The sequence below is a fragment of the Pipistrellus kuhlii genome, unplaced genomic scaffold, assembly GCF_014108245.1.
Source record: "Pipistrellus kuhlii isolate mPipKuh1 unplaced genomic scaffold, mPipKuh1.p scaffold_m20_p_3, whole genome shotgun sequence".
Lineage (NCBI taxonomy): Eukaryota > Metazoa > Chordata > Mammalia > Chiroptera > Vespertilionidae > Pipistrellus > Pipistrellus kuhlii.
Window position 1 is genome coordinate 150,643,632 of NW_023425529.1, and position 26,125 is coordinate 150,669,756.

General features: G+C 43.2%; 1 protein-coding gene across 6 annotated transcripts in view; it reads right to left on the minus strand.

The window, feature by feature from the left end:
- Positions 1-26,125, minus strand: part of STK24 (serine/threonine kinase 24) — a 100,763-nt gene that overhangs the window by 40,970 nt on the left and 33,668 nt on the right. For 3 of the 6 annotated variants that reach the window (XM_045588752.1, XM_036456570.2, XM_045588753.1), the window contains exon 2: positions 15,760-15,990. In XM_045588752.1, the coding sequence (XP_045444708.1) occupies positions 15,760-15,990 (231 nt within the window). Of the gene's footprint in view, positions 1-439; positions 446-9,564; positions 9,703-15,759; positions 15,991-26,125 lie in introns of those variants that run through there. The other 3 variants (XM_036456569.2, XM_045588754.1, XM_036456568.1) reach the window with 2 other exon arrangements.

The following is a 26,125-nucleotide window of genomic DNA, read 5'->3' on the forward strand; positions in this document are numbered from 1 at the left end:
GAGACGACCTTGTACGTATTCATGGATTTCAGTAACTAATTCTCCCCAGTGGGTACAGATGTCCCTCGCTTCCATCAGCATAGATTTAACACAACAAGCAATAAATCTATTAATGGGGAGTTTATGTGCTGAATGCTGGTAGACATTAAGATGAATAAAATCACTGCTAAACTTAAGGACGCTTACAAGGTTATCCAGGAAATAAACTCACATATCATCTAAATCTGAGGGTACAGAAGTGACAAAGAGAAGCATAAAAAAATTGCCCTGGGATGTAAAGGAAGGCTTTTTCTTTCCTCCCTTGTATCTATCCTCAATAGAGAGCAAACACCAGTAAATGATTACAAATCACCAAATTGAGCAAGTTCTATGCCATGCTACAAGTTAACAATATGCTATTTCTGCAAAAGTGAAACATTTCAGTTAATTACAACTTTACCTTCTGATAGGTGATTTCAATGGTCCTTATGCAACATGTCAGAAATATCTACCACAAAAACAGTAAAACCAATGTGATTATTGAGGATTTAGCTTTAATTCTTTGATAAAGACACAGCCCAAAGAGATCAGATAAGTCCAAGTCAGAGGGTGAGTGTGGTGAGAAAGAATAAAGACTTCATTGCGTTTTACAGATTTTTAAAGAGGTGTCTTTAATATTAACGATTTATGGAATTGGTAGATTCACCAAAAACATATGTGTTTCAAATGCATGGGTGGCAAATTCATGTTTACACTATGACTGTCTTGGTCTAAAGGCGAACAGCTTCCAAAGGGAGTTTTCAATATGCGTGTCTGCTCAGTGTTGGACTGGACTGAGGAAATGTTTCTGCTACTTGAAACCTCTGCTTCTCTTCCTAATGTTTTATTTTCTGCACAGTCTCACATTCTTCCTGTGGCCACTTCCTTATGTTTTATTTTCTGCACAGGTGTATTTACAGTGGACAATTAGATACTGCACATGTTCTCAATTTATAATCAGACATGCAAACCCCAGGTGCCCAGGGCCCACCGCCTGGCAAACCATGGTCAGTCGGCAGTGGTCATGATAACATGTTACTGGCAGGCACGACTCAATAAGGGGCTTGGCTCCCCAGTCCATTGTTCTTATTTTGAAGAAAATGTCATTATTTACCCAAAGACCCAAATGTCACGCTTGCTGCATCAACTACCGGACAGGAGAAAGTTCACTTACCTCACTAGGAATCAGTCTTCTCTAATTACATACCACGCAGCCCCTCATTACATAACCTAAGTAAGATGTGTGACATCATATATTATACCATTTTTTAAAAACTTAGAAATACAGAAGTTTTAGGGAGGGGAAGCCTTGGCTTAATTAGCTATCAGCTGTGTTTAGCTACTCCAAACAGAGGTTTAAATATGCAGAACATGAATGATGAGACAAAGAGAACTAGAAATACAATAAGTGCTTCCTTTAAAGTTTAAACTATAGGTAACAGCCAGAAATAGAGCTGGGTTTCTTTTTGATGAAGTAAAATATTTAGCCTATTGAAATTTTAATTCATTCAACTTTTGGGGTAGGAAAACATAAACTGGAGCTGCCAAATGTCTTCAGGGACTTTCAATTACACTGGGACAGTGTGTTCGGGAGAGAGAAAGGAATCCACAGTCCCCATCCTCGGAAACATTTCAAAGCAGACCTTTTATATTATTGTTGGCACTGGGCCTACAATTTTTTCCCATGATTGATTGCAAAATAAAATTTATTCCCTTATGATTTCAAAGTAAGGTTTGCTTGCAGACTTGTTTAGTCCACCCCCCCAAAAAAAAAAAAAAAGTTAAGTGGTTCTGCTTTTATCCCGGCACCCTGGAGTCTGACACCAGGGACGTCATGTATCTTTTCTGCTTGTCCCAGTAATGTAAGAACAGTTACTTGCACAGTAAAAACCACTCCCCAAGAAAACAGATGTGCTTCTCCCTCTCCCAGCGGTTGCAGCTGGCTGAGGCCAGTGCGGAATGCAGCAGAGGACTTCCAAAGCAGAGGAGGCCTGGGAGGGGGCTGCCACTGTGTGGGTGTGTGTGGAAGAGGGGAGTTCTGCTGCTCCAACCAAGGGCCCAGAAGAGCACCCGTTAATGCAGGGAAATGACTGCGAGCTGAGGCACCGGAAGCACCACAGACATCCTCTCCCAAATCCGGAATCAACCAGTATGAGCTCCAAACCTTGACAAGCGCTAGAGAACATTGTTAAAATCCTAACTTAAGCCACAAGGATAAGCTTCTGTTTACTGCTCAGAAAAAGGAAATTCTCACGGAGAAAAGAAGTCACCGCCATGTCAGACGGAAGGCACGAGGCTGCTGTGCACGGGAAAAGCCATCCGCCGACTGCTGCAGGACAGTGACAGGCTGCCGCTGCCCGTTCTCTGTGCGACCAGAAACCCAGGACTAAAACCAGTCAGCATCTGTCAGCCGGGCTCTGCCCTGGGCCAGCACCAGTGGATCCTCTGAGTGCAGACAAACAATTTGGTCCTTCTTAAAGAATGCCGTGCCTCCCCCTCCACAAAATAAAAACCCACTTCGTAATCAGCTGGGAAATTACTGCTCAAAGGAGTCTCAAAGAGCTATGCATGTGATCATGTTATTAAAATGTACATAAATTTCTTCTTTTCAGAGACTCTACTTACTATATTCATGTCCTTAAGAAGAATCATAAATCCAAACCCATTTTCTTTAGAGCAGAGTAGATTAATTAAGATAATACATAGTGAAAATAGAAATAAGAAGCATGGAAACTAGACAGTTATTTGGAAGTAACACTGAAATAAAAATAAGCCAAAAACCTGAGAAAACAACCCAAAGGAATCACAAAACAGATGATAAAATGGACAAATCATATCATTTCCTGGCATGCATTCCACTCTCCTTTCCAAGTTTTAAGACACTTAAGAGTCTAACAATCTTAGTCGAGCATTTCTAGAGGCAACAAGTATATTCCAGATTCCTCCCAACTCCACCAGACAGATTCTGGCACAGGCCCAAGAAGCGAGCAAGCCCCACATGAAAGCATTCCTTATCTGCCAGGCTGCTCCTCGCCATCTCCTGGGCCCACAGCACTCTTCCTCCGAACACCCAGGCTGCTTCCCGCCTTCGTTCTTGGGTGTAGGCTCAGAGCCATCTCCCCGGGAGACCACCCAACCACTGCAGCCCGTCCCCTCAGCACCTGCTGGGTCAGATCTCCCATGTGTTCTGTGCATTGGTTTGCAGTCTCCCACCTTGAGTACCATCAGGAAAATTCTTTTTGTATTATTTCTTTTTCCCACACCTATCGTATTAAATATTTTACGTCCACTTATTTTACTTTCCATGCCACAAAAACAGCAAAGATGCCCCACAAATGAGAGGCTGAAAGCTAATTTCCCAGTCTCTCATTGTTCACTTCAAATTATGGGCTATGGTTTTTGAATCACTGAATTGAGTGCTCCAGAGATACAGGCGGGGGTCCTGCTGGCTAGTTCAGAGGCAGCTCTACACACACACCCAGCAGGCCCCTGCTGGCCTTTGCCTAAATCCTTGCTAACCCTGGCTCCGCCTTGCCTGGTGGTATGTCCTGATTTGAAGGAAAGGCCAGAAGGAGGCTTCTTCCTCCCATCCCTAGAGATGAGGTGAGTGGATGACAAGATGTATAGAAAAACAGGTACTGTGATGGGCCCAAGGACAGGTGCTGAACCTGGGCCATCCTGACTTCTCCTACAGTCATCTCCATCCCTCAGTTACAGCAGCAAGATCAATCAAGGGAAGCAAGCTGTGCAGAGGCGGAAAGGCCAGAGTGGTAGGTGGTGTGTCAGAGCCTGTGAGGCCACAGCACCTGTGCCAACAACGTGACTCTACTTACTATATTCGTGTCCTTAAGAAGGCGTATCGCCGAAACCGGTTTGGCTCAGTGGATAGAGCGCTGGACTGCGCTCTGAAAGGTCCCAGGTTCGATTCCGGTCAAGGGCACGTACCTTGGTTACGGGCACATCCCCAGTAGGGTGTGTGCAAGAGGAAGCTGGTCAATGTATCTCTCTCATCGACGTTTCTAACTCTCTATCCCTCTCTCTTCCTCTCTGTGTAAAATCAATAAAATAAAATAAAAAAATAAAAAAAGGTGTATCGCTCCCCTCCAGCACTGGCTCCCCACCTCCTTCAAAGGGTCAACAGTGGGGATCACCTGCTGCAGCCAACCTGCCTAAGCTCTCCTGGGGAGTCCCAGGAGCAGCGTTACCAGAAAGGAGGGGAGGGAAAACAGGATGTGGGAGCCACTAAGGCATCCCACACAGCCGCTGGTAAAGAATGTTCTGGTAACTGTCTCCAGATTGCCTATGTACCTCTTACAAACTGCTGGTTAATTTCATGAGGGCCTTCCACATGGCTCCTCTGAAAACAGCTTCAAATAAAGGCCTTGGGCCCTGACGGGCTCACTTTTACAAAGCCCCACACGTTTCCAACATGTCTCCGATGCACGGCCTAAGAGAGATGCTGCACCACAGGAAGTTAAACCAGGCCATTCATAACCACTGCCAGGTCATCGCTTAGATCCCGGTTCAGGGGTGGGACAGGGTATGCCCAGTTTTCAAAGGCCCCTATGTTCCTGTTTTAAATTACTATCTTTGGATTAAATAAGCTCTTTCTAATCAATCCCTTGATTATGGGAACTTTTGATTTCCAGAGATCCAGCTCATCAGAGAATTCACTGCTTTGGGCATGTTGATTGTGAAGTTCCCATAGATACTCCAGGGAAGCTGGCTGGCAAATGCTTCCACAATCAGATCTGTGGCTCAGAAGGTCCAAGTCTGGAGCTAAGGCTTAGGAGCTCCGGCAGTACTTAAAAGCTGGCAAAAAAAAAAAAGGAAAAAGAAAAAAAGAAAACAAAACGAAACAAACCAAAAAGCAAGCAACAAAAACAGCCAACCACCAACAGTAACCAAGGTAAAGAAGGGCAAACAAAGATTCTAGGAATCCAATCAGAGAAACGCCCTGAGGGCCAGGGTCGTCACTGCCTTGTCCACTGTTGCTCTCTACACAGCCAACCAGGTAGCTTATTAACACTCAAATGCACATTAAATAAAATGCAAGAACCACACCCACCTGAGGAAGAGAAAGCTTAGAAATAGCTTAAGAATGATTTCAAGAAAAATTGAGACAAAAGGATTTTAAGGTAACATGGTGTTAATCAGGTCCCCCTGAATCCTACCAACAATTTCTATTTGTTAAAATTTTAACCTACAGTAGGTTTCAGCTCATGATTTTGTGTAACATTACTTTGTTTGGCCAAATACTTCATACCTTGTTTTCTCTCAAATTCTACAGCATCACCCAGAAAAACATTCACTGGAAAATAAAACTGTTTAAAACATTAACATGCTACTTCAGTAGTTGCCTTTTATTTATTGCTTCATGGTCTTTGTTAATTCATCCAGTTTTTAAAACACCAACATTTTAAGGAATCCTTTTCAAAGACAGCAAAACAGCAGGAGATTGGCAGAATGTGATTGCTTATTGCTAACCTGGCATCTCCAGACCTACTAGGTCCTTAACCACATAATGTTTCCTAAGATTCCTCTTCCCAGGCAGGTTGATCTGCCAGGGACTCAGTATCGAATGAAATTTACCATTAAAAAAGAGAACAGAGGATCCCACAAGTAAACACATTTAGGAAATGCTGCATATATGCCTCCTTTAAGCGTCTCAATGCTCTGAGAATACAGGAACAGAAACCTGCTAAATGAAACACATCCAGCATTTCATCAGGTAGCACCTACTATTATCTCCAAGAATGGGGCTCCTAGGAAGCTATCAGCGAGGGGCTGTCCATTGGCTAGCTGGCATCTCATCAGTCAACCCAAGACCCTTTATTACCTCCTCTCCATTCATGGAGCCCAATTATGTGCTTATGATAATGAGAATCTGGTGCGTTGTAATAACTTGGTTATTACTTAACAGGAAAGGAGGAAAGGGAAAGCTAAATAATATAGGCATGCCATTTATACAGCTTTGCTAAGTCTGCTCCCTGCTGACTGATAGGGGAAGGGACTGGACAACAGATGCATACCCAGTCAAGTCTGAGTGACATGGGAGGGTGACTACCTGCCAGACATACATGGGAACAAATTAGTGGCCAGGATAGATGTGGTCACTGCAATATTTAAACATCCAAACAAAGAAAGTGCTCTTTCTCTCTCTCTCTCTCTCTCTCTCTCTCTCTCTCTCTCTCTCTCTCTCTCTCTCTCACACACACACACACACACACACACACACACACACACACACACACTGTGCTCCCCTGCATCCACAAGGCTCCGTGCCATGTGGGCCTCCCACAATGGACTGATGGACTTTAATTAACTTGGAAGCTGAACTATTCTGGCTGCAATATACTGGCTGCAACATGGAACGGAAGCTCTGGACACTGGCTTTGTTTCTAGCCCAGCTGCACCTTTTCCAGGACTGGCTTAAGGGGCAGGGGACTTTGGAATCTGAGGAATGTAACTTAAGGCAAACAAACATCCCATCCTCCCATGGGGCCTTCTGATAGTTCTTATTTCAGCAGTACCCCACGAACCTCACACCACCAGTGACTAGGAAGTTTAATTCAACATACAAACATTGGGAAGGCCTGACTTAATACACTGTGAGTATTGTTAGCAGTAAGCTTCATTATTCCAGACTCCTGAGAACAATGGGAGGCTCACATTTTTTAAATTACACATCACACACTTCAATGTCCTCAAGTGCCCACACCTTTTCTTATTACTTATGGTGAGTAAAACAGGCACATCCACGTCAGACTAGCCAACACACTGTCTTTCTAGATCCAACCTGGTCATTCAAGTTACTGCTTAAACTTTGAAATGAGAATACAAAAAAAAAAGGGGGGGGGGGAGAGGGGGTCACAGCAGGGGGTTTTCAAAAATGTTTATAATCACATATTCACACCTTGTGTATGTGGTTTGAAACTCTTGAGCCTCTAATTAACCAAAGTGACTAAAAACAGTTTTCAGGAACTGAACTGGTGTTCACTTGCATAGCCTCTCCAGGAGACAATGAAGTGGTCTGCCAGGAGCAGAGCAACCTCCAGGCAGAGCCACACCAACCTGCACGCTGCCACCTCATTTTCTGGGGGCCCAGAGGCTGCGCACACACACTGCCCACACACTGCCCGGGGGGGAGGGGGGTGCCAGGAATAGCCAAGAGATGTGGGAACTGGGACAACAAAGAGGTTGACGTGAATGGTAACAAACTTTCAGGGGAAGACTTTTGAAGTGAAATTCTCTTTCTTAAAATTTAGGAACAGAAACCCATGCTATCTGAATAAAAAACTATGAAAACTGGGTGCGTGCACAGAATAGCCTGCTGTGATCACATCCAGTCCACTCTCAAGTTACCAACAATGCACAGCACTCGCCTACAGCTCAGGTCTAGGGTGGGACATCACACAAGCCATTGCCTAAAGGACAGTCTGATACAGCCCAAAGTTCCAACTGGCTTTCCTTTCTCTCTCCTTCAGTTCGGTATCTTTACTAAGGAATTTCCCTGATATCTTTCTCTCAAATCTCCCAATCTCCTTGCCCTCTGTCCCAGGGAAATCTTACCCAGGCTTCTCCCAGAGTCTCCAACACTAATCGAAGTTATTTTCTTTGAGCTGCTGTCTCGGCTCTCCACTCCTAAGCCAGTGCTGGAGAAACTCCAAGAAACAGATCCAAAAGACCACGCACTCATCTTACTCTGCCCTCACCTGACCTCCTCTCCTCCAATCTGCGTTTCTCAGAATGGCACGGGTGCACCCTAGTGAAATGTGCTCTATGGGCTCCAATCCTAAGCCAAACTGCCAGATAAGAGATCCCAACTTACCAAACAGGAGATCCCAATTTTTAAAAACAAGTTAAAGATGGACACAACTCTGAAAAATTGCGGTGCATCCAGAATAGGTTAAGGGACCCAATAATGATTTGCTCAAAGAAGAAAACAGAGTCAGAGACTAAGAACATGCCACTCTAGTTGACAGCTGCTCCAATGGACCAGTTCTAAGCTCCAGATTATAAAATGGAGACAGAAATTTAAAAAACCAGAAAAATTAGTATCAAACGTGGTACATTAAACTAATATGTGAAACTAGAATTTAAATTCACTTAATAACCTTGAGTTCCAGCCTCCTGCAATTACTTTGAAGTTAGTGCACTGTGTACATGGCTGCCTTTCATTAAAGCTGTGCCTCCTGTTCGCAGGGCCCGTAAAGGAAAGAGCAAGGGATCGCACAGAGCTTAATGCACCTCTTAGAGCACATGTGTCAAACACAAGGCCCGCAGGCCAAATCCGTCCCGCCAGGCCTTGCAATGTGGCCCGCACCGCGCTGTCATCACTGCACTCCGCTGCGTTTCCATCACAATGACAGTTTATGACTGTTCAGTAAACCATTCGGCCCGAGATTTAGGCTGGATTTTAGATTTTGGCCCCTTCTCTGATTGAGTTCGACACCCCTATCTTAGAGAGTGAGCACATAGTGAGAGACCTGAAGGGTAAAGGAGCATGCAGGAACCAGGAGATAACCTCCTTAATACATTCAACACTAGCCAGAGCCTTGCAGGAGCTCAGCCTCTGAGTGTGCCAATGAGGTTAGAAAGGAGATCCTGACAAGTCATAAAGATTATCTTAAGGGCTAATATTTATCATAAAGACCTCAAAAAAGGGCTAGCAAGTCTTGCAACACCCACTCTCCCCGTCAGTGTTGAAAAAGTAAATGTGACCTCTATTAAAGTTAGAAGGATCATACTTAGGTTAAAATCAATTTTGGCAGCCATCCTTAAACTCTCAGTTTTACATTAAAACAATAAATGTGTAATAAGTTCACGCCCAGAAGATTTTTCCAACCTAAGCGCGTAACTGAAATAAAAACAAAACAACAAAAATACGCTAGGAAACACACTAATTTATTTTGATAAATCTATTTCTTTAGAATATAGCAGGAAGAAGCTGAATTTCTGCCCAACAACCATCAAGCTTGTCCAGGGCAGCAATCCACTTTCTAGAGACATGTATGATTCTGGTCCTCTGTGCTTGGCCTGGATCAAGATTTGAAGCAACACCTTCTAACAAGTTCAGAGCTTGGCCTCTAAAATTTGTACACATTAGCACCAGTCTCAGGTGAGGGTACACACTACAGCAGTTAACAGCTACTCTATCAATAGTTTATTTCCTAATGCAAGTGAGAAGGGGGAACAGACTCTTTGCAACTTGTCCTCAAATGGCACCAGTGGCCAGAATTAAGCCCGATGTGCAATGGTAGACAGACACAGAGCTATAAAGGATTGTCCATGAGTTCAAGATACCATCTCAGCCAAGAGAAAGCTGCCACAGAAGCCTTTCAGTCCATTCATTTCTAAGTCGCAGGGAGAAGGAATATTTGTTACCTGAGGTGCCAGAACCCTAGCCATGCTAGAAGCAAGAAAAAAAAAAACGCCTCAAGTTCTCTGACCATATATATGTGTACAAGGTGTGGATGGAGGCAGGGCTCAGGACTGATGAGGAAGGCGCACGTCTGCCTGGGCGACGCTGACAGAGCAGCTTACCTCCACGGAAGTCTGTCGATGTCAGGGTCATGTGCCCACTGTCCATCGGGCTGCCATCCCTTTGAGGAGAGGGAGACATTGAAGGGAACCAAAGGATCTTCTAAAGGCAAGTTCTTACTGCAAGCTGGCCAAAGGTCCCTGCAATCAAAGAAATCATTGTGGTTTTGCATTTGGCATATGTATGCCCCCTTTCTTCTAAGGACAAGTCTGAAAGATTTCTGACTGGATCTTAACTTTCAAAAAGAAAAGTACCCAGAATCCACCTAGGTATACAAGAAACAAGAGAAGGACAAGAAGTCTCATGCTACACCTCAGGACAGAAAGCGAGTTTAATAGAAGAGGCAATGGTCACTTTTAAAGAGTCAGTGTCTTCTATCACACATTTCAACACAAGCCAGCTCATCACACCAGTTTAAATGATGTGCCCCAAAATGACTCCAAAACCCATGTGCCACCTGTATCGGCCTTGACTAGAAGCAAGAGAAAATGCTAGAATGTAAATGAAAAATACAGGTAACTAACTTCTGTAGACACTGGTCTAGAATCAACCTTGCCATTGACCTAACTCCACTGACAATGACAGGGGAAAGTCACTAGGGCCAATTGAAGCATGTAATAAATCACAAAGTCAATCTCATACTAAGTCAACCAAAAATCATCAACATTCAGGAAAGTTAAGTACCTCATCCAGTGTAAAAATGCACTTCATCCAGTGTTAATACTTAACAGTAAATAGCCAAAACATCTATTCTTCCCCATTGACTGCAGAGTTAGCCAACTATTTGCATATATTCTATTGTATATCACCTCACATTTCCTTTTTTTAAAAAAAATCCTCTTTCCTTCAGGCAGAGAAATGTTTAAAGCTATTTGATCCTTGCCACCTCAGTAATGCAAACAGTACTTCAGAATATCTTTCACAGTTATCTGTGTATCGCCCATAGGAAGGAAAGAAGGAAAATAACAATCTATTCATAAAGAACTTTATGAGGGGAAATGCCTCTGTCTCAAAGATTTGGTTCAATTGATTTTTTAGTTATCCAAAAAGGATAGAGAAAAATCCCCAACAAAGTAACTTGCTTCTTTTAAGATGAATCAGAATAACAGGGACAAAAGGGCTCCCAAACAGACCCAAAACCTTTTGGTCAGGTAGGTTTCCAAAAGGGAAATGTCTAATCCCTTCCTCCACTCTGGAATGACCAAGAACTAACTCCACATGATTTAGTCCTTCAGGGCCCAACAGGTCTCAACTGTCAGACAAAAAAGCAATGTTACCACAAAGAAGCTACCCTAGAATGTGAAGGATGAAGAATAAACAAGCACAGCTGTCAGTAAAAACTCATTTCTGCAGAAAGCAAGTGTGTGAATAAGTCAATGGACCATTTTACGGACCACTACAGAACCATCCACAGGCAAAGAGCAAGGAAGGACGCGCAAAGAAAGCTGCAGGACCACTAAACCAAAATGGGATTCTTGGCAGACACTGGGTGTAGGCAAAGGAGTTTGAGGGACAAGGACACTCTGCATGGGCTTGATGTGACAACCAGCTCTGGCAGCTGAAGCAGTTCTCCATTTCCAATTTCCCAACAACATAGGAAAGATTTGATTTTTTTTTTTTTTAATAGATTGGCTAGGCTTCTGGATCCATGTCAAAGTGGGCCACAGTTACTGGAACAAATCCAAATCCATTCACTTAAGACATATGAGCTACAGAGGTGAACATAATCTATGTATTGAGGATTAAATACAACCATTTATACTTGCTAGGCAAGAATTTCCTGTTAAACTACCCAAGAAATAAGGAGGCAGTAAATAAAAATTCAACACTAAGACAATATGTTCTTTTGAAGATGATATTTAACAGACTAGGATTCAAGGCAAGTGTGCAATGGTGATCCTGGGCTAAGACCCTGCAGACCCATTGTCTGGGTGAAATGCTCAGGCTTCCCAGTGGACCCCCACTGGCCATACCCATAGGGAGGGCTCACATGTGAGCAGATGCCAGACTTCTCAAAAAGTGGGCACATCAAGGGCAGGACCCACCAGAACAACTTGCCAGAGGCGTTGCTGGTTGATCCACCACCTCCCCATATCTTTCTCCCCGGACTTTGTGACTCTGGGGAAGCTCTAGTGACCCTTCTTCCAGTTCCAGAGGTAAATTCTGTTTGGTGGGAACCAATGAGGTGGCCCCATCCCACAGCCAGGGGCTGATCGAGGCATCAGCCTGTGACTCAGTTCTGATGAATGAAATATGAGGAAAATGGTCTGGGGAGGCTTCTGAGAAAGGTTTACAGTACCTAAAAAAAGCAAATACTTGCAGGAAAAAGTGACCCTTTACCTGCCCACAGGTAAAGCCTATAAAGAAAGACGGAAGCTGTCCTAAGACACATCACAACTTGTGGTACAAAAGAGCAGTACAGTGGGGATGAAGGATGAAATAATAAAATGGATCAAATAGATCAATGATGATGGTGCCACAAATCAAAAAATATCAAAACAAACTTAACTCTCCTTGTTTAATTTAATGAAATAAAAAAAAAGGGCCATTTTATTGGCTATGCAGTTAGCCCTAAGCTCAGAGGCGATAGTGGGAAGATCTCTGCTTTTAGCACTATGAGTGACATATGATGTTTAAAATGAAGAAAGAAAAAAAAAAAGCTATTAGCAGCTTTCTTGCTTTTTCATTCATTAATACTACTCTAATGACAAGTCAAAAGAATATAACTTTAAAAAAAATATGCCAGAGTACAAATACCTGTAACATACACAACGCAATCAATCCTTTACCAGAAGAAGCTACACTTACATAGAGGGCTTTGTTTTCTAAGACTCATCGAGGGACTTTTTCATATCATTTTTCTAGTGAATCCAATGGGTGGAACTACCCTAGAAATTTTTAGGAACCGAGGAAAATTTTACTCTAAGTCAGGGATCTGAACCCACTGTTAAACCACCACTCACTCCATGGCCATGTCTCCTTAATATTCATACTACAACAGAGACGACCACTTATCTATTGTTTTTCATCTCTTTTCCTAGACTAGATGATTGAAAACAAAACACCATTATGAGAACTTTTAATACTAACCCAGTAATAAAGAAACCATTTTCTGCTAACTTCCTCTTTGGCCAATCTTGCTTTATGAAAATGTAAAGCCCCTTAACACTAAGTGAAATCCTAAAGCCCTCTCTCCCATAACTACTTAAAAAAACTAAGAATATTACCTCTGACAACACTATGGGTTGATGTGTGTGTGTGTGTGTCATTTTTTGTTTCGTTTTGTTTTGTTTTTAAAGGGAAACCAATCATATAAACCACAATTTTTTGCAACTTTGTGTCAAAGACCCATTTGTCTCACACATGAATTTAATTTTTACCTTGACAGGACTATACTAATTTAAACTTCATTAGCCTAACTAAGAGGACGGAAAAACAGCCTCTGGATCATCATTGAGGGTCTTCCTCTGGGCCAAAGAAATTAATGAAACTCTATTCTACAAGACTGGGCAGATACAATCACAGATCTTGGATTCTCACCCTGTCCAACTTATGATAGTTACTATGGTTTAACAAGAGCAGTTCATGATATTTTTAGTCAAGTGAGACAGAATCATCTTTACATGATTTAAGAAATTGTGATATTATTCCTGGCATTCTGAGGCAGTTATTTTTTAAAAACAATCTGCCTAGTAAAATATTCTAGACACGGTAGTAGACAAAATTATCAAAACTTCTTATCCTACGTGGAGAGTCAACATAGTAAGTGGCTTTGGAAAGGAATGGCTAGCTGAGCACCAAGCCCATTCCCTCTTCCATGAAGCACACAATTAGATGACCTTTCCCTGCAGTGCCTGCATTAGGTGTGGTCCTGTGACTGGGTTCTGGCCAGGGCAATGTGGACAGAAAGAAATAATGTGCTCTATGTCTAGGCCTAGGCACATGAAAACTCCCCACAGGAGCCTCCATTTTTTGCCCCCATGAGACTTATAGCAGCCAAGCCCACCAATGCAAGAAGGGAGCAACAAGGTAGAAGAAACTTGAGTTCTCAATCACTGTTTGGAGCAGCAGTCGCCAACCTTTCGGACCTCATGGACCACCAGTGGCCCATAGACCACCAGTTGGCAACTGCTGGTTTGGAGAAAAACTGCCCACAAAGTAGGACTACCAGTGAGTAAGAAATAAGCATCTATCACATTTGAGCCATTATACATTTAGGAGGTTTTTCTAGCAGCCGGCATTATGTTGATTAAATAAATTCACTGGGCATCTCTAGATCAAGGTTAGGTTGACTTGAAATGTATGTTCTAGAATTAGTGACTCAGGCAATTATAGGGCTTACCAGGGGAAGAATCTCTCAGTATATACAGTCAAGGTAACACCATGTTTGGCTACAATAAAGCAATTTATTCCCAAATGCAATAAAAATTCTGCTGAGCAACTGAGGTTGAAGAATATACTTTTGAACCACTTGATCCTTAATTCCATCGTTAAATATTAGATGGTATAAATCACCTGAAAGTTGTGAGGCTCTTCCACACAACCTTTGCCAAAGGTACCATAATTCATATTAAAACACATTAGAATGCCACATGAAACCCAACTCTGAATTTATCATGAAACTATTATTGAAGTCATTTCACAAAGGACAGTAAGTTACAATAGAGAGTTCAAGTTGGGTTTCTTCAGATGTTTGCTTTTTCTCAATAGAAATTCAACATCAAAAAACCTTTGCTTTCCCATATGGAAGTCACGTACTCCCTTTTTGCCCTGTTAAGTCCCAAAGTGAATGCGCCCCCACAGCAACATCCACTGATATTGCACACTTCCTCCTCTTTGCTTTGACCTCAGTTGGTACCTCCTTCATTACAAGGTAATTTCAGAGATAAGGTATGAATAAAATCAATCAATCAAGGAAATAACACTTATTAAGTAGCTACTACATGTCAGATACTTTCATGCAATTCCATTTCACCTTTGCAACAGTGAGATATATTCCATTATTTCCCATTTTACAAATGAGGAAACAGGGAAGTTATTTAAAATAAAAAACTTGCTCAAGGCCACACACCCAGACAAGCAAGATTCATGTCGATGACATCTGACTCCAAAACGAATCCTTTCCATTTCAAAATGGTTCACTTAACCCTATGACATATTGTCAGCCTTTAAGCTATGAAGAAGAAAAAAATAGCATTACCACTCAATTTGACTTGCTTTACATATTCATTTTAGTGAGTCAATGGTTCTCAAAATGCTCACTCTTCCACTTATGCCTTATCATCACATTTCCACAAAAATGAAAGCCTGCACTATTTCTTTGACAAGATAGGAAGTTGCAAACAGCAACATAGAGAATTTAGAGGATAAAGCTAGGACAGGAGGAGGCTAGTCTTCCATTATTGGGACATATTGCTGCCTCCTCTGGAAGTATTCTTTCTACCTATGCAGTTTTAGTTTCTACAAGAATTAGATCGTAACTTCTTTTCACCAGTTCTTAAGATTTCCAAAACCCCATTTTGAAAGATACTACATTTCTAAGTTCAGTAAAACAAGCATATGTCAAGGAACTTGGGACACAGGAATAGTCTTAAACTTTCTTAGTGGTATAAAATGATTTTTACCCTACAACATCTAAAGTGGTTCCATGCAATCACTTAAAGAACTGGTGAAGATCAAGGACATTGTAACGTGTTGTATTATAATAACTATTTTATTTAAGTATTTATTTACCTAGAATCCTTAAAAGTCAAATGTAGATAAACTGCTCACTAAGCAACATTATCAATTCTTTAAAACAGCTGTAAATCAAACTATATTTGATAACCAAAATATCAAAAGACTAATATTCTCAGGTTGGCAAGAGTTGTCATAAGCCATGCTAAAATTAGGTGTTTAACAGTCATCATTATAATAATGTAGTAAGAAATGCATTTTGATGACAAAGTCCCCTTGGAAATACCGTTTTGTTGGAAAGGCAATTTCAGTATCAAACACTTCTACCAAAAATATATTTCCATAGTGACATTTAAGATGATAAAATTATCCAAGCCCAGTTCTTTTGATTGTAAAGGTCGAAACGTTTCTCCTTCCTCTGGAAACCTGCTGTGCTATTTATTGAAGTCCTTCACACACACTGCTCCGTCTCAGGCAAGTGCTGCATCATGGAAAATCGTGTTTTTATTTTTAAGCCTTACCTTCAGATAGGATCCATAATATTTGGTTACGTATGGACTGTCACACTGACTCAGCACTGTGATTTCCTGTTGAATGTCCTCTATCTCATCTTCAGCTTCTTCCAGATCAATGATTTTTATGGCAACCACTTTCTGAGTCCGATTGTCAATGCCTTTGAACACCTCACCGAAAGAGCCCTTTCCAATTTTCTCTAGCTTTGTAAAAAGCTCTTCTGGATCTGCTTTTAGGTTCTGTAGGAAAAAGAAAGGGAAACATCAATGACTCACAGCACTGGGACTGCTTTTTCCTTGTACTTATTTGTAACACTCAGACCACAGTCTTTGAAGGACTGACCCATCGTCCTCATTTAAGGACTAGGCTGGTTGTGACCACAATTCTTCAATTTAGGACTTAAAGATTTGCAAGTCTCCCTTAGGTATGTGCATTAGGCTATAAACAGAGCAAACGTGTAAACAAACAAATACACAGATTAGAAAAGCTGGGAAAGGCTCCAGCACTTGTATAAAGTAAATAAAAATCAAAACACTTGACTATCACTATATATAGATTGAAAAATCACTCTTGTCTAAGCAAAAATTCCACTTTCTCCCTTCTCCCAAATTGTCTAAATTCAGGTTGCTATATACCAGTGGTTCTCAACATGGGACGCATGCCCCATTGGGGGATGGGGGATTTGATTTTTAAGGGGGGCAATTTAAGAATGAGTTATTAACAGTGAATTTTTTGCATTTTTTGCTCTCCTCCCCAGCTTATCATAGAGTTTGATGGTTTAGAACCATGTTCCCCAAACCTGGCTGGTTCTAGAGGCCTCATAAACAATATATAAATATATATTGTGACATTTATGCATTTCAGTTCTCTATTGTATATTTTGAAACTTTATTTGCTATTTTTTCTTATCACTTCATATTATTTTTTAATAATTTCTTAGTTATTTCTTTCCTCAGTGCTTCAACTGTTCTTTCATTCCTTATCTCTTTAATGGATGCCATGTTCTTTGGAAGCTTGTTTAGACCAAGTTAATGGCCTTTTAGGCTTCCTCCATGTTAATTAATAGGAGTTCACTTTTTGAATAATAAGAATTATATGTCACAGGGGAGGGGAGGGAAACCAGCATTTTAGAGATGCTTAGGTGGGACATGGCCAAAAAGAGGTTGGGAACCACTGCTATTATATATACTAAAATATAGGTTAAATAGCTATATGATGTAATAAGCATGATTTTGAAGTCCAACAAATACTGTGACACAAACCTTCACTTTCAGCTACTGTAATGGCCTAACCAGATCCCAGGAAACAAAAAGCAACCTGTTTTTCTTTGTCATGTAAACATCATGTCCTTGAATACCTTCTAAAAGCTCTTACCCACCAACCTGGTTAACTGAAAACCCACACACAGTGCCCATGTCCAAGGATGACGACACGAGGTTTGGGGGAGGCAGAAATACATGAGAGGGTGTCTGTCACAAACCGAGGGGCAATACTGGCGTTTAGCCAGAAGGGCTGAGGGATGCTGCACATCTCACCATGAGGAAATACCCAGCCCCAAATGCCAACGCACCAATCCGCAGCCCCAGAGTGAGAAAGCACTTTGGGAGCCACCAACCCTACAGACAGATATACCTTCCCTCAGCAACACTGCATATAAGCAAGAGGACGCCAGGCCAGTCCTCAAAGCCTATTACTCCTTCAAGGAAACTGACATAATGTGGGAAAAGGAGTAAGAGAAGGAAAGAAGGGTTGAAAGGAGAAAGAGTAAAAGACATAGGAAGAGGAGAGGTCCATAGATGGATAAACATATGGGGCTCACAGACACAGCATTACAGCAATTACCAGCAGCATTCTGAGTTAAACGAGCTTTGTGGGTTTAACTAGGCACTAACCATTAACTTGCTTTCCGGGGGGAAACACAGGAGTCCCAACCAGCACTTTACAACCAGCCCATTTCTAATATGGAAGTCCTGGGTGCCACAGCCACGGGTGGCCTCATTAACACCAAAGAGGGCCTATTTGAGACTGCACTCAGATCAACGTAAAAGCTCACAAAACACACAAATCGTATCAGTAAAAATGAACAAAATAAGGGGAAAGTGCACCCTGGAGTTGCCAGGGAAAAGAGACAAAGACATTTTCAGCAGCTACAAACTCTCCTGTTTTCATACACTTTCTCTTACCTCCTTCCCCCCAGGATGAGAGAGGGTGGCTCTCCTTTTCTTCAGGGCCAATCCTAAAAGCTGGGCCTTTGCATCCATCCTTCTCTCCTCCGGGATGTGAGTTCATTAATAACCCTCTTGCACTGACTTCTCTCTATTGCCTCTCTGCCTTGGGCAGCATGCTCAGGTTTCTCACTTAAACACACACACACACACCCCTTCCCTGCTTCACTGGTTGCCCTCCGTCCGGTGCCCACCCCTCACTGGTCACCACTGCAGCCTGGCTCCAGCTCTGGCACGGATGATGCAGAGCTGTGCATCTGATCCTCCTCAAACTCCCTCCCCTCGTAACTCGCCAATCCCTTGGCGTCTACAACCCTGCTCTCCACTCATCTTCTTCCAGGCCCCCTAGATCCAGAAGAGTCTTCCTATACATACTACCTATATCAGCGCTTAATCACAGGCAGTCCCCCCAAGTCCCAGACTTAGCCTCCTATTCTTTCTCTCCTCCCCAGGTTATATAGTTTCGTGGTTTAGGACCGTGTTCCCCAAACCTGGCTGTTAAGAAACACCTAGGACACTTACAGACCCCAAACACTCACACACGCGGGTGGGGAGTGCATAGTCCACATTTTTTAAAGACACACACCCCCCATCAATTCCAATAAATAACCATATTTGAGGAAACTGATTTTGAATTATTTCCTGCATGGGGACTTTCAAATTGCTAACTCCAGCCTTGCCTTTGTGTTTTAACTCCTAGAATCAATTACTTGTTAGATATCTCTTTCTACCAGGACACAGCAAGCTCAATATATACCAAGTGAATTCATTATTTCCCCGGCTGAACTGACCGACCTCCACAGCACACTACACCTGTGCTGGACTATAAAGCTGAGGGCGTTCAAAGACTGTATCTTACCTCGATACCAAAGTTCATGGGCATAATAACTGATGGTCAACAAATGTCCCGTGACCAGTAAGACTGACACAAACAGGATCCTAATTCAGAGAGCCTAGAAGGAGGGAACAGTAGGGTAAGGAGAGCCTGAATACTCAGGAGCATCCGAATCAGCTGGAGGGATTGTTAGAACACAGGTTGCCTGGCCCCATCCGAGAGTTCCTGACTCAGTGAATTCGGTGTGGGGCTCAAGAACCAGAGTGTCCAGGTGATACAGCTGCTGGTCGCCTGGGTACCACACTTTGAGAACCAAGGCACTAGCCACACACCCAGGCCCACTGCAGACATGGAGAGAGATGCCCCGCTTCCTAGTTGTCCCTGCAGAGCAACTCTAGCTGACCACAGGTACATGAGTAAATCCAAGCAGACATGCAGAAAAACCTCCAGGCAAACTGAGCAGTCATGAGCAATACTAACTCATTATTGTTTTAGGTCATGAAGTTCTGAGGTGATTTATGACACAAAACTAATCATAACGTAACAGATTCAACAAAGATCACTGCAGGAAGAACCTGTCCATTCCAGGGATGGGAGTGGGGAGACAAGTAGATGTTCTACACGCTAGACAGGTTTCATGTTTTTGTTGTTATTGTTAATCCTCACCCAAGGATATTTTTTCCATTGAAAGAGTGTGGAAGAAAGAGAGGGGAAGGAGGGGAGGAAGGGAAGAGGGAGATAGAAGGGAGAGAGAAAGGGAGGAAAGGAGGGAGGGAGGAAAGAAGAGAGGGAGGAAAAGAGGGAGGGAGAAAAAGAGGGAGGGAGGGAGAAGGAGAGAGAAACATCAATGTAAGATAGACATATCAACTGGTTGCCTCCTATCGAGCCACATCAGGCCCAGGAGTGAACCCAAGACCCTTCATTCTGGCTGACGCTCTAACCACTGAGCATGGCGGCCAGTGCTGGACAGGTTTCATGTTAACAAATGGCCTGATTTTCCCTTTCCCTGGTCTCCGACAGCTTAGAAACAGCTGTTTTCATTGCTGCTTGACTATCTTCCTCCAAGCCCTTTCCCAAGTCTGCACCTGGAAAGAGGCAGTTGCTGGTCTCGCATCTGCTCAAGTGTGGTGTCTCTCCGCACTCTGTCACTGTAAACAACTGTTAACCAGGCTACTAAAAACTGTCCCTGGCAAGAAGGGAGACATCTGCTAAGATGATGACAGCAGGACACTAATCAAGCAGAGGTCCCTGCCATTTGGCAATTCTTGCATAAACTCATTTCCATGCAATGTAGCCCAATGGCCATAAGAAAATCAATGCCAGCCGAAACTGGTTTGGCTCAGTGGATAGAGCGTCTGCCTGCGAACTGAAAGGTCCCAGGTTCGATTCCGGTCAAGGACATGTGCCTTGGTTGCTGGCGCATCCCCAGTGGGGGGTGTGCAAGAGGCAGTTGACTGATATTTCTCTCTCATCGATGTTTCTGGCTCTCTATCCCTCTCTCTTCCTTTCTGTAAAAACTCAAGAAAATATATTTTTTTAAAAAAGAAAGAAAATCAATGCCAATAATGGCCTATTTCAAACAGGACATTCAAAATTCTGCTGCCAGAATCTATTCTCTGAGGAAAGATTTCCTTGGTAGCAAAGGTGCCATTCTGCCAACCATCTTGAGAATTTTCTTTTCAGACAGGTTTATGCTGAACTAAATACAGCTCATTGTCCCGAGTTAGAAAGGTCTACCAGCCCATCACCCCACCCATCTAGGACCCTCCACCCACTTGCCCCTGGGAGGAAGGGAGGTGAGTGCTGCCTGCACATAAACATCCCACTCACCAGACAGCTACCGTTATTTTGGCTGTTGTCATTTTTTTTAATTTGACAATCTAAGGGAAAAGAGGTCAGATACTGCATGTTTTTAAAATTCTTGTGACTAAATGGTCAGATATTTCATGTTTTTAAAATTCTTGTGACATACCAGTTGAAAATTGCTGCTCTTCAGCTATTCACTTTTGTTTTTCCATGAAAAGAAAAAGGAGCTAAGTTTGATGTGTTCTAACATCTGCTACTTACACATCACTATCCCTGCAGCAACGGACAAGAGAACACTGTAGTTCAGGAGGTCTAGACCAGGAAGGCAAGTTGTGGCAGGGTTACCCCCTCCTCTCTTTTGAACCTGGCAAGCATCCCTAATAAACTGCAGGACTCTCCTCCTAGAGCTGAACTCAGACCTCACCCCACCGCGTAGGCAGCCATCACCTAGTCAGCCCACCGGGCACAGAGGTGGAACCCATTTGCCACTTATAGCCCTAGTACCAACAGGCCTCATCATGACTGTTCAGTGTTATCTTGTCCTTCCATCTCTGCCGATTCTCCCAGGCTTTCCATGTGTTCCACTGCTAATAGTTATTCTCTCTCACATTTAAAGCGGGAAATCCCTGTATCCTGATCCCTCGCTTATACCTACGAACTGTACCCTTCATTCTTCCAACATGTCTCTCTCCAAATGGTCCGCCCTCCTTCTCTCCCCACCCCCCACACTCCTGCCTCTCCCTCACCCAAAACAGCTGAACCTCCAACCAACTGGCAGAGTTTAGCTTCCTCAAAACTCATGGTCTTCCTTCACTGCTTAAACAACCAGGAACACACTGTCTCTCAAGACTGAAGTCACAAACACTTGAATCTAAACCCCATACATAGCACCTTTCTAGTCTCACTTCCTGCCACTACCCCCATTTAGCCAACTTCTTAACATTGTACAAGTATCAAGGGTTGCATTTGGTATGGTTGGTTCCATTTATAGAAAATTCTCGAAGTGACACAATTAGAGTGATGGAGAACAGACCTGTGGTTGCTGGGGGTAGGGTGAAGGAAGGAGGTGATGAGTTAGGGGTAACACAGGAAGATTCTTTATGGTGATGGAACCACAGAACTAAAACCCAAAATTTAGAAAAGTACAGGCCAAAACGGGTGGCCTGTGAATTAAGATCTGCACCTGAGTAGACAGCATGCACCAACATCAATTTCCTGGTTTTACAGTGCATGGTATTACCACTGGGGAAAGCTAGGTGAAGGGTACACAAAACTACCCGTCATTGCTGCAACTTCTTATGAGTCTTAAATTATTTTAAAATAAATGTATTAAGCCCTAGCTGGTTTGGCTTAGTGGTTAGAGCATCAGCCCATGGACTGAAGGGTTGCGGGTTCAATTCTGTTCAAAGGCACATGCCTCCATTGCAGGCTTAATCCCATGCCCCAGTCAAGATACGTGTGGGAGGCAACCAACTGATATGTCCCTCTCACGTCAATGTTTCTCTGTGTGTCTCTCCCCCTCTCTTCCACTCTCTCTTAAAAATCAATGGAAAAAAATATCCTCAGGTGAGGATTAATAAAAAATAAATATTTAAATACAAACTTATTAAAATTCCAAAAAACCTTTAAGCCTCAAAGGGGCCACTCTTATTTCACCATTAGAGGTGGAAAATTCCCATTAGCTATTTCAAACCCACTAAAACCTGACAACTCCCTTGAGCAAAGGCAGAGGCTGCCATTTCCGTTTTCCCAGAACACATTTTTAATGCCCTGGGCTGCAAACTGGATTAACATTTTACAGGTTCTTTTCTCCTCAGGATGATGATCTACCACTGAAGAACATTATTTTATAATCTTACTAACTCTAGGCAACACACAAACTTCCTTAGAAAGCAGTCTTAGACATAACCAAATACTCAAAAACAAAAACTCAGCCCAAATTCAGAGCATTACATGGACATAAGAAAAATACAGCCATAGCCTAAAAAATAGTACAGCCTCCTGTGCACCAAGCTTTGCTCTGGTTTTGCAAAAAAAATATTTCATTTGGGGCAGTGACTATACAATACACGAAAAGATAAGAGAAGAGATGCATCCCCAAAATAAGCTATGGGACAGCGTTCTTCAATACTGTCCTTTTGAATGCTTAAATTATTTTCCAAAACAATGGTTTCTAGGAGGCCATAAGCACTTGAAATTTAAACACAAGCTCAGACCTCAGCTCAGCAAGTTACTGAGCCACCCAGCCTGTTTCCAGGTCTATAAAACGGGGTAACACTATTTACGCATGAACATAAGGAAAGGTGCTTGGTTTAGCAGTTGTGGGTTCGAGTCCGGTCAAGGCCCATGCCCAGATTTCGGGCTCGATCCCTAGTTGGGAGGTGTGCAGGAAGCAGCTGATGAATGATTCTTTCTCATCACTGATGTTTCTCTCTCTCTCATCCTTTCCCTTCCTCTCTGAAATCAACAAAAATATATTTTAAAAAAGAACCAGTGAGGTTGATGTCATGTCCTTGACCCGAATCAAACCTGGGACCTCTCAGTCCGTAGGCCGATGCTCTATCCACTGAGCCAAACCGGTTTCGGCAAGGCTCACTCTTTACTGGGATCTTTCCCATGCTTCCACCATCTGAAAATTAAGTTGCCCTTTTAATAAAATGCATACGGGCATATATACATCCAATGCCAACGTAAAGCTTGTAAACCATAAAAAAACAAAACAAAAACAGGACCCCAAAAGCCAAATGCCCTTTTATGGGAATTTTCTCATCCACAGTTATCTGCAATGTCCAAAAACCGCTCAACTCTGGGAGTGGAAGCAGCAAAGAAACTTGGTTGGCACATCCCTGGCCTCTTCCTCAGAATCCCCCCCACCACCACCACCACACCACACACACACACACACCCCAAGATCACTGGTGGTCCCCCAGCAGCCAACCCAAGGCACAATCTGACATGAACTGAGAGAGGGAATCTATTGGGAGCTTCTAATTTTGACTTGATAAGAAAGTCTAAGGTCAGGACTTTTATTTTTACAACAAATTCAGTCTCAGAAAACCAAGGCTTCCCTTGAGGAGGAGGAACAAATTTGCAATATAGTTTCCTATTAGTCAGTCAGCACCCTTCAAAGGTACAAACAACAGTAATAAGTTCCTGGCTGGAGTGAACAATCACCCACCCAATGGTGTCAACTGCTCCAAGATGGCCTTAGCCTCCTTCATAAGTGAGCAAAACCACACAGATGCAGTACTGTAAACGGGACAAGAAAACCCTGTGGGGAAGGGGTGTCGAACTCAATCAGAGAAGGTGCCAAAATCTAAAATTCAGCCTAAATCGCGGGCCAAATGGTTTACTGAACAGTCATAAACTGTCATTGTGATGGAAATGCAGTGGAGTGCAGTGATGACAGCGCGGTGCGGGCCACATTGCAAGGCCTGGCGGGACGGATTTGGCCCGCGGGCCTTGTGTTTGACACATGTGGTGTAGACGATGAGAAACAGTGGTGGCTTACAGGGTGGCCCCCCCACTGTGTGTGGTTAGTGATCCTCACCAAGGGCTGCAGCCGGGGGGCCTCAAACCACTCGGTGCCCCGGCCTCAACCTGAACTCTTAAACCCAAATCTCTGAGAATGGAACTCCAGCATCAAAATCTATCTATATATATAAAACCCTAATATGCTAATAGACTGAATGGTCAGACAACCGAACAACTGGTTGCTATGACATGCACTGACCACCAGTGGGCATGGTGGGATGGTGGAGTAGATGAGCAGGGAGGACCAGACCAAGATGGGGCGCTGGCCACTGTCATTGGGACAAGCCTCTGGTGGTTACTGAAAAATTCATGCCACAGTCCTGCACGGCACTCGCACCTGCTGCTGCCGCGGGCCCCGCTCACAGCCTCTATTGGTGCTGGCCCCAACCACTCCACACTGTCAGTGGGTGCAGCGGGGCCCGCGCTATCAGCACATGGGAGTGGTGGCAGCAGGAGTGGGGCTGCTGGCAGACAGGAGACCAGGGCCGCAGCAGGAGAGGGCAGGCAGGGGCATGGAGGATGGACCAAGACCCACCCCTGTGCCATTGCAGCCTCCAGCCCACAGTTCCTTTCAAGGTGCACAAATTTGTGCACAGGGCCCTAGTTATTTAAAACTACCCAGAAGATTCCAACATGCAGCCAAGGGGAGAACCAAAGGTCTAGTCCAGGAGACTGCTCCAAGCTCTGTAGGAAGTAGGATGCCATGGTAACGCCAAAAGGACTTTCTTAGTGCATACCCACTTTCTCCACCTGGGAGGGAACCCCATCAATGCAGGGGAGGGGACATCTCCCTGCAGCTCACATTTTCTTCTTCTCTCCAATTCCTTCCACCTCAGCTTCTGCTATCAACCTAATCATTCTCCACCTCTAGCCCCAAAGAGTGTTTTGCATATTAACTAGTTGGTTAATCTAAAAATCTCCAATATAAAAGCCTTATTTACCAAATAAAGATCTTTAAATAGAAAATGGTTCCAATTGGCTCAAAGAACTGTCAAATTTTTTTCAATTCTCAAATATTCTTTAGCAGAAAAGTCTTATTCCTAGCTAAATGATAAAAATAAAAATAAAAATCTTTTTTTTTTTTTTCTGTTAGAGGCCCAAATCATACATTTATATAGAAACATGCTTTCCTCCAAATTACAAGAAATCCACTAATCACTGCCAGCCAAGCTTTCCTGGCAGTGTCCATTGCCAGGCCATTTCCTTTTCTAAGTGGCAGCATTCCGTTTCCTACCTGAACTCTCCTACACACGTTACGAACGCCCCCACAACCTGGCAACTCATTTTCTCCGTATTACACACTTTATTTCAATCCTGCAACAATTACATAATCTAGAAGAAACTGAATATTCTATAAAAAAAGAAATCTGAGGCAGGTGTTAAATCCTACAAATTTCTATATCTTGACCTACATATTCAAATTACCAGGACTTTTAGGGAATCCTAGTCACAGCATCTGTTCATCTTTAAATGGATGTTTGTTTACTGTAGAAACTGCTTTAGCTAATAAAAAAATAAAAATACAATTTTAAAAAACACACACTTAAAATGGGGGAGGGGGGGAGATGGCTGCACCAGCTAAGTGAATCTATTGTCTCTAGCCTGGGCATCTAATAACCCATTCTATGATACACACACCCCTTAGGAAACATCTGTTAGAAGCTCTGAGGTCAGAGTTCAGGGAGAAGCCATGCTAGGGAGCGCATTCTCAGAATTAGGGTGCAGCCGTCTGGACACGTACCCCTGGTGTGTGCGGGGGAGGGGGTCCAGGCTGGAAGGCTGCCTGGAGAGGCTCTCAGATCCTCATTGATGGCATCAATTTGAACAAAAGTTGAGGCTGCGACTACTGTTCTGCTGTGTACCCGGTGCCAAACACTCTGCTGGGATGTCTCAATCACATCCCCCTTGGACCAGCAGAGGACTGATAGCAGAGGGAGCCAAGGAAGCAAGGGCCTGAGGTTACACTTGGCCGTG